Source organism: Oryzias latipes (genome assembly GCF_053564925.1).
Source record: "Oryzias latipes strain Hd-rR chromosome 1 unlocalized genomic scaffold, Olatipes_Hd-rR_3.1 chr1_Y_2".
Taxonomy (NCBI): Eukaryota; Metazoa; Chordata; class Actinopteri; order Beloniformes; family Adrianichthyidae; genus Oryzias; species Oryzias latipes.
Genome location: NW_027616336.1, coordinates 355,602 through 365,320, shown reverse-complemented (window position 1 = coordinate 365,320; position 9,719 = coordinate 355,602). Strand labels below are relative to the sequence as shown.

The 9,719-nt window shown below is 47.3% G+C and overlaps 1 protein-coding gene across 1 annotated transcript; it reads right to left on the bottom strand.

Moving 5' to 3' along the window:
• Positions 1-1,061: 1,061 nt before the first annotated feature.
• On the bottom strand, positions 1,062-4,163 carry LOC144981265 (myeloid-associated differentiation marker-like protein 2). Its single transcript, XM_078943998.1, has 2 exons — positions 3,823-4,163; positions 1,062-2,908 (listed from the first exon to the last, which is right to left on the bottom strand). Exons 1-2 carry the CDS (start codon positions 4,101-4,103, stop codon positions 2,257-2,259), a joined length of 933 nt encoding a protein of 310 aa, XP_078800124.1. The 5' UTR covers positions 4,104-4,163; the 3' UTR covers positions 1,062-2,256.
• Between the last annotated feature and the right edge of the window lie 5,556 nt (positions 4,164-9,719).

Here is a 9,719-nt window from a genome sequence, read left to right as displayed (position 1 = left end):
ACTGCAGACATGAAAACTCTGAATGGATCATTTCTGACATCAAGCAGAAGATTCTGAATGCATGAAATGAAGCTTGAGGAGGGATGGGCACACAGAGGAGAGTTTGCTCCACCCACCTCAACAACGTTCAAAAAATGGGTTCTTGGGCGAGAAGAGAAATGAAGTTTTGTTTTTCTCAGCCTATTCAAAAGTTTTCAGTCTTCAGCTCATGTTATGAAGAAGCTCACTGAGTAACGTTACTTACGTTTGTCTTCTGTTGCCGTTCACTCGCTCTCATTTTTGGCTGAATGTTCATAACAGGAAATCCCCAAATCTCAGTGCCTTTCCTGCAGCACTTGTCAGCTTTGGACCAGAGAGCCCCCAGCTGCTTCTGGATTTGCTGCTGAACTACCAGACAGTTGTCCAGGAAGGAGAGGCTGCCTGAGATCTTCTCAGACAATTCATTGACTCATCTCAGATCAGAGAGGATGAGGTGGCCATCATGAGCTCATGGTGTGATGGTTCACAGCGTGTTTTAAGGTGGGGGATGAAAACCTGTCAGAGCAATGATGCTGCTACAATCAAACCGGAATCTGCAAATATATTCGGCAGGTTTGGTTCAAAGATTTCTATTTAGCTTTTTCTAAAACAACTCAACTGCTGTGTGAACAGATGACACCAATCCTGAAGTCTGATTTGACGCTGGGACCACTCTGGCTGAGACAGACCTCCGCAGCTTTTCTAAAGCTTTGGATTCATTTGGATGGAAAAAAACCAAAATGCTTTGGCTGTAGCCAGCAGTGATGCAAATGTCAGGGCAGGCTTTCCATGTAAGGCGTCTAACCCCTCCCCACTTCTGTCATGCTCCGATCACTTTTTACCTGGAGTCCTCTGTCTGTTCAGGTCAGAGAAAACCCGAGCAACATTCAGAGCCGCTGGGAATAAAAAGAAGCTGGAAAGAGGGCAGTTCCTGTGAAGATGCACATGGATGCTAAAGTCAGGAACTAAAGGAAACATAGGAGCAGAAATAACTCATGAAACTAAATTCGGTGAAGAAGAACCAGGCATAAAAAGCAAAAATACATCTGTAAAGCTGACAGGTTTGAGGTCAGATGATGCATAAAACAGTTTAATAAAAACAGAATCAAGGTAACCTGAACTGCAGACATTACAACTCTAACAGTAGTTTCTGCTTTTTAAGAATAATGATGACCAAAAAGCCAAACTGAAAGGGGGAAGTTGAAAAAGAAAAACTTATAGAAAAAAAAAATGGCGCTGAAACAGAAGAGACAGTAAGATGAATAGGGGAGCTGGTTTCACATTCATTAAAACTTGAACACACCTTTACAGAGTCTTTGTGAATCAAAGGTGGGACACTGGACCCCCCCCCCAATTCCTGTTTTGGAGCTTTGACAGTTTGTGACAACTTTGTGTTTTAGTAAAATAAAACAAAGTGCAAATGACTGCAAAACAATGAAGACTTGTCTTGTATTCTGGAGAAAAATCAACGTCTCCACAATGACAGAGATGAGGAAGAAGGAGACCGGAGGATCAACCTGAACTCAGAGCATCTGCGGCTTAACTCTCAGTCCTGTTTGTGCACAAACCCAGACTTGATGTGCTGGGAGGTTTTCTCCGCTGCAGAGGTGGACGTGTGCTTGGTGCGTGTCGGCTGTTGATGAGTGGGTTGGGTTTGGGTCCAGGATGCACTCTAAAGCGGAGTGAAGCTTCAGCGTGTTTGCAGAGGTCAGATCTGTAGGACTTGTTGACTCTGTGGTCACGCTGACCGCTGTGACACGGCGGCTCTCACTGCAGCTCATCTGGATAAAGTTCACAGAAGCTCTGACAGGTTTGAGGAAGTCCAGTCTCTTTAAACGCTGCATCACACTTCCCTGAGTCTATGCAGTTATCTTTAGCAGGGGTGATTTCTGTGGAGGGTGGTGGTGGGGGTGCAAATGGCAGGAATGCCACAGTTGCCAAATGTGCTTCAATGTGTAAGTCCTTCGAGTTTGTTTCTGCTTTGAAACATGAGAGAGTTCTGGAGGGTGGATCCTTCATTTTTGGAGGATTCGTTTTAGGAGGACAGAAATACCCTGGCGGACTGGGTGGGGTTGGCTTTGAGAGGGGGGGTCATTTTGAGGAATGGGGTGTCTCTGGAATCAGGAATGTCAGGGGGCAAAATTCCTCCACAGTCCAGAGAGAAACAGAGCAGCTCGGAGGGAAAAGTCCTGAAATTTTTTCATGTTCAAAGATGAGAAACCAGAAAAAGGGGAAACGCTACACCCGTGACCTCGCAGCCGCATGCGAGGACACAAAGCGGACCCCCTGGGAGTACATCAGGTCTGCTGCGTACAGACAAAAGTTGACCCAGGAGAAAACGGCCACCACCACCTTGCTGTCCCACGGACACTTGCCCTGTGGACAGGACGACGGCCTCCAGGGGGAGCCGTACTTTGTGTCAAAGCAGAACACTGGCCACACCACTGACGCGCTCAGGTACAGCAGAACCTCCAGGAGCGTGAACACCACCACAAACCGGTCAAAGGGCATCCCGCGTACCCCCTGTGTCCGCTTACACACCGTCATGAAGACCACCAGAGCTGTCAGGGCGAAGCAGAACGCGTACACCACAACGCAGAAGATGGTGGCGGCGTACAGGGAGTACTGGCTGCCATTGGCCAGAGCTCCAAAAATGACGCAGGCCACAAAACTCTGAACCACTTTGAGAAGGCCTGGGACAGTGGCCATGTAGCCCACCACAATCTGGCCCGGCCTGGCCCGGCACAGAACTACCTCCACCCCGTAGGCCAGAGTTCCTAGGATGGAGCAGACGGTGACGGCGATGCGGAAATCTCTGACGTGACAGCCGGCGTACGGACATTCAGAGCGCACAAAGAAGAGAGGATACACCACGGAGGTCGTCACGTACCTGCAGGGGGAGACAGACAGAAAGAGAGGCCGCCAAAAACCGGGAGCGACATCAGCATTCATGGGGAACCAGAGAGAACCAGAATCACAATCATTATTTTTACAGAGAAGCCACTCTGAGTGCAGGTTCAGATTCAGACAGAGCAAATGTGGAAACAGAAGAGGAAATGAGGATGACAGGAAAACTGTTGACCTCCAGCCTCTATGTGAGATTCTTTTTCCAGGGGGGATCTCTGGGATGCAGTGGGACACATCTGCTGCCCCCCACATTTGGTCCAGCTTTATTCGATACAGGAGTAAAAAGTCGCCTGAACTCTGGTCCTCTTGAAAATGAAGATGTCTGTCCCTTGAAGGCAAACACTGGTGTGGTTTTCCTCAGTATAAATGCAAACAGGTCTGGCAGGTACGTGAAGAACTGACCTGGATCCAGATATTTAAGGTTTTAAACCAACATACATAGCAGAATCAGCTGCAGATTTGAGCGTTTCAGTCTGAAACAAACACTAAACACCTCCGACTGCAGCTGGGAGTGTTGCTGCATTACAGCTCCACCCTTTGGCCTGGGAATGTGCTAAATATGTGGGAGGAGCCTACAGCTGCCCACTCCGCTGCTTTGGGAACTAATGACTTTCAAAACGTAGTTTTCTTTCATGATGCTGTCCCCTTCCACAAACAGGCTCTGTGGGCGGAGCTAACAAGGCAAAACATCCGGAGTGGAATGGAGACGCTGTGAAGACCTGCAGCTGGGTCACAGGGACCTGTTCTGGTGGATCTCTGACGCTTCCACCAAAACAGGGATCAGATCATCGTTTCAGACTGGAGGAAAGTGTCTGGTGGTGGTTTCCAGCCATGAACGAGGGGTTGGTTAAAGGAGGATTTGGGGCAGGGTCAAAGGTCACCTGAAGCATGACTTACATGAGTGTGGCGCAGGCGGCACACGTGACTGTGAGGTTGTCCCAGGATACGGGCAGGCAGCTGTGGAGGCGGGTGGCATCCAGGAAGAAAACCACGACGGACATGGCAAAGCAGAAGCACCAGGCCGCCATGCAGAATACGCCGTGTGACCCGCTGTAGCCGGCACTGTGGGTCACCATGGCGATCACAGCACACCCCATGGCTAACTGACAGATCCGGGCCGCACCCAGACGGGAGCAGAGGGCAGCTTTGTTCAGGTACGAGACCCCTTGCGAGTCCATGTCAGTCTTCAAGGACCAGGATCCAGACCAGCATAAGGATCAGGAACAGGAAGAGGAGGGGTCAATCTAAAATATCTGCAGAGGCATGTAGACTTCATCTCATCAGGTTCCTTTACCTCTCAGCTGATGCGTCTGCTTCAGAGCTCCTCAGTCGTCCACCTGCAGCTGACTGCCGTCTGCCGTCTGCGCAGACACCACAAACTCATGCAGATGATCCTCCTCAGACGCTCTCCTCAGTCAGAGTTCAGCCTCACAAAGAACTCAAGTTCAGATCCTGCTGAGGCATCAGTCGTAACACGTCCAGCTCAGAAGTTCCTGACTCTTATTGGGAGCCTTGCAGGAACATTTTACTTTCATCTTCAAACTTTCTCTGTGACTCTGTTCTTCAGACACTTTCTCTGTCCTGCATGTGTTATGAGGAGGGGGGCTCACAGGGTCACACAGACCAGAATGGAAGTTAATTGGGGGTGGAGCATCCACCACGTGGCCGCTGGTGAGGGCGGGGGGCGTTTGGTTGAGTTACAGACTTCAGGAGGGGAATCTGAACAGCTGATGACGAAGGAGGATCCTCATGGTGTTCAGACATTTTTTGTCCTCCAGCGTCTCCATAAATACCAATAAATTCATGGAGGAAGACGTTAATAACAGAAGAAAATAATATTAATGCCCCTCTCGATAGACACATGACTGTCCACACGCTTTTAAAGCTGCAAAAAGACTGTTGTCTCATTTTTGGAGAAGTTTTTTTGTTCTGATTTCAAGTTTGACTGGAAGAGACTGTATTTGGAAAAAGAATGCTTAATACAACTTTCTGTAAAAAAAAATACTTTTACTCAGCTACGTGTCTGTCACTGATACTTTTCAAAATTAAGTTCAGCTTTAATGATGAAACCACCATGAAGAACAACATCATGGACCCTCTGAGACAACAAAAAAAAAGGCTGTTTTTGAAAGTATCATTTTTATTTTTATTTGGTCAAACAAAAACTTAGTTCAAAACCTAAAAATACAATAAGTCACAGATTGTTTTTTACTTTTGGTTTGTCTGATTCTAAAACATGAGAGAGTAAATCAGAGAAACTGGTACTATGTACATAATGAGGCATTACATACAGCCTTAAAGCAAACAGTTTGGCGCAGGAGGGGAACGCAGTTCTCTGCAATACTTCCTGCAGTACAGGTGGTGAGGCGTTGACCTAAACTCAGGAAAGTGTCTCCTTAATCTCTTTAATCCCATCAACACAGATTAGCAGAGGCTGAGGACACAGGATTGGGTCAGTCCATCACCCAGTCCTTCAATCACAGAGGTGGACACAAACCTTCTCAGTGGCAGGACACTAGAGGTGGATGCGGGACGCCCTGAGTACTACAATTCTCTAGATGTGTTGGAGCTGTTTTGGGTGACAGAGATAGTGTCTCTGGACTGAAGGACTGGGATGATGGGGGGGAGAGGGTCCAACTACAGGAGGATCACACTCAATCTCCCTGGGACACTCTACTCCAGGGTATCGTAAAGGAGGCTATGGCTGATAATGGAACCTCAGATCCAAGAACAACACTGTGGGTTTCATCCCAGTGATGGGAAGCAGTTCAGTTCCACGCCACACGGAGATCTTGGTCTTCCCCCGTTTAGCCCATGCGTGTTACGTGGGTTTCTGGGCACAGCGTGGCGCTGTAGGGGGTCATTTCTCTGGAAATGTTCCTAAGTGGTTTTATTCTTATCTCATAGATCAACACTTTTATATAAGTATAGATAGATGCTCTTCAAGAACCCATGAAATAAGTTGTGGGGTTCCCCAAGGGTCGATTTTAGGTCCTACACTTTTTAACAGCGTTGACTTTCGCAGCTATGCTGATGATACACGGCTTTACAATGCCGTGTCTCATGATGACCTTGAATCTGAAAAAAACACTCTTTTATACTGCATTTTAGATATAAAGTCATGGATTGCAGAAAACTTCAAATAGCTCAACCAGGACAGAACTGAAATGGTTTTCATCAGTTCTGAAGACAAGAGAAAGATGATTTTACCACATCTTCATACTTAAATCTTCTCACTGTGTGAGAAACCTGGGCGTACTTTTGGACTCTGAGCTAAATTTTATTCCACACATTAAAAGTGTCATTAAGACAGGATTTTATCATCTTTAAAACATTGCCAGAGTCCGCCCGTTCCTCTCTCTTGTCAGCACAGAGGTGCTGATGTGTGCTCTTATTTTTAGTCGTTTAGATTATTGTAATGCCCTGCTCTCTGGTTTACCAAAAAAGTCTATTTCAAATCTACAACTTCTACAGAAGTCGGCAGCACGAGTTCTGATGCAGGCCAGGGGGCGGCAAAACATTGCCCCCTGTTTTAAAATGGCTGCATTGACTCCCTGTGCATTTCAGAATTGATTTTAACCCTTGTGCTATCTTAGATGACCCCCCCTTACATTGACGTGTTCTCCCTACCATGACAAAGGTGGAAAGATTTCATATAATCTCTGGACAACAGTGAAGATCACAAATCATTGAAGAAAAAAGGTTCAGCGCACTAGTGGGTCTAGATGACCCAACTCCCAATGTTAAAGTGCCTAGGATAGCACAAGGGTTCAATTATATTCTTTTAAAGTATGAGCCCTCGCAGACCCTGAGGTCCTCCGGCGCTGGACTTCTTGTTGTCCCAAAGGTGAAGACCAAAACTTATGGTGAGGCTTCGTTCTGCCATAACTGTCCTCGCGTCTGTAACAGCCTGCCGGAGATAATCAGGGCCGCAGAGACTCTGGAGGTTTTTAAGAAGAGGCTCAAGACCCACCTTTTTAATTTGGCTTTCAGTTTATCGTATCTGCTTATTCATTCTATCACTCTTAATACATATTACTTTCTGGATTTAATTTAATTTTATGCATAATACTATTCTTTATTTTATGTTTTGCTATTATTTATTTATTTTATGTTATACATCTGATGTATTTAATTGTAGCATCTTATCATGTCCTTTTTTCTTGTAGGGATCTGTTCTACCTGGACTTGCCGGCTTGGTCGGTGGTTGTTGCCCTGGTTGTCGCCCGTGGTGGGGCGGTTGGAGTTGAACATTGCAGCCTCATGGCTGTGACGTGGACCCCGTTGCTGTCCCGGCCTGGGTGGGAACTGTGGCGATGCTCCTCCGCCGAGCTGTTTCCCAAATACTGTTTCCTCACAGCAGAGCCAAGCTTTTAGTTTCTTTTAGAAGTTACTTTTTGAAGTATTCATTGTGTGTGGGGTCATGGGTCACATGTGTTACCGGGGGGAAATGGGAAGGGTGGGTTGGGTTTTTTTATGGTAATTTTGGGTATTTATTTTGTTTTAAATGTTAAAGCCCTTGGAGTTGTGCAAGGCATGAGAAGGTTTTTTTTTTTTTATAAATAAAGTTTGCTTTGATTTGGGGGGGGGGGGGGGGGCAGGGTTTCATCTCTGCTTGGTGCCGATAGTTCTGTTGGCTTCATGGAACCAGGACCTTCAAATGGAAGGACAAATAAAGTCAGAGGCTCCTGTTTATAACCCGCTTTTCCAAATGTGTCTCATTGTGACTTACATGTGTCTTCTTCAAAAGAATAAACACAACAGAAAATGACAAATGAAAGCATCAATAAATCAAGTCTCAACTGTTCATATTCATCATTTTGCTGTCCCCTCATTACCTGCTCTGCCCACAGCAGACTTTTACTTGTTTGAAATTTGTACCATTAGGCTCTGAAAAAGAGGCAGGAGTCAGAGCTGGGGTGGCAGAGATGAGGATGTTGAGGTTCCTTTTGGGGGTGATGAGGATGGAAAGGATCAGGAATGAATCCGTCAGAGGAACAGATCATGGTAGACGTTTTGGAGATAAATGCAGGGAAACAGATGGAGATGGATTGGACTTGTGAGGTTGGATGGAGCTACCAAGAAGAATCCTTGGAAGAAGACCAAAGAGGACATTCATGGATGCGATGACATGACAGTGGTTGGTGTGAGGACGATGCAGAAGAAAGAGTTAGATGATTTTCCTGAAGGGAGCAGCTGACAGGAAAGGTGGGCAGAGTTAATTCGGGCCGCTGTGTTCCTCCCAGTTCAGGCTTTACTGTCAGATTCCTCTGGGTGACATCAGAGTTTGATCATCACTGTCGGTGGTCTCTCTGATTTGCCTCCGGCTGCAGGATGGTCATCTGAGAAACAGATGGAAAACAGCAACAGGCTGTTGACTCTGACATGCCACCAAAACCGACACCGTCCATTTCCAGATCTGCTGAATGGGGAATGGAGAGATTCATCTTTACGTTGAAATGCTGCTAATGACCATCAGAACGATGTGAAAAATGTGTGGAATCTGTTTCACAGGAGCGCAGCAGCAACCAGATGTGCTGGTTCAATGTCCTGTGGTCTGTGTCGCCCCCTGCTGGGCTCCATCCCGATCCCGTGGCTTGAAGCCTGACCCTGATGAAGTCATCAGCTAAGAAGCAGAGCCCCCCCCTCCAGGAGTCTGCCAGCTAAAGTCAGGCCAGTCTGGTGATTTGTTCAGATATTTTTTACTAAACGCTCAGCTTTTCCTCAATATAAATGAAATTCAGACAGATGAACCTCCGGTGATATTCTGATGCCTCCAGGACAACATTGGCCCCCGATCTCCCTTACAGTTAATGTTTCATTCACTGTCACGGACATAGGTGTGTAAAATTTGTTCTTCGCATTTGACCCATCCCCTGGATGAGGGATGGGCTTGGGAACCATTTGGTGGTTTAACAACCCCCCCTCCCCTCAATGCTGAGTGTCAAGCAGGGATGCATTGGGTCCCATTTTTAGTCTTTGGTATGACTCAGCCGTGGATTTGAACTCATGTCCTTCCAGTCTCAGGGCGGACTCTCTACCTCACCTACTGCAGTTCTTCCTGATGACTGGTTTCAATCTTTGTCACATTCAGGCTGCGCTGCCCCCCAAAACTTCCTTCAGAAAATGTAAATCAGGACTGCCCAATGCGGGTCCTTGAGATCTACCACTCTGCACGTTTCCCAGCTCTCCGTGCCCCTTTTGCTGCTGAATTACCCTGATCAGGTGTGTTCTGTCAATCAGAGTGAAGAGACACCCGAGTCAGCAGATCAACAGAAAGAACTGTAGTTTGCAGATGACACAGCTTTGGTTGGACGCATCAGCAACGACATAGAGTTCAACTCCGGGCAGGAGGTGGAACACTTGGGAGAGCTGGTGCAGAGACAAGAGCCTCTGCATCAATGTGACGACCACTGAGACGATCGTGGACTTCAGAGGGGACAAACACCTCCCCCCTCCCCTGCACATCAGAGGAACGGCGGTGGAAGTGGTCATATGTTTCCGGTATCTGGGTGTGCACATCTCCGACAACCTCACCTGGAGCACCACCAACGTCAGCCCCTTTACTTTCTGAGGAGGCTCAGGCGCGCTCCTCCTGCATCACCATGTGGCACAGCAGAGGAGGCTGCTCTGTAGAGGGTGATTAGGACTGTGGGATGCAGCCTGCAGACCCCCACAGACATCTTTACCTCCATATGCAGGAAACCAGCCTCAGGAGTTCTGGAGCTGGAGGAGCTGACCCCTCCCACCTTGTTTTCCTATGAGCAATATTCCATGGGAACTATTCTCTTCAG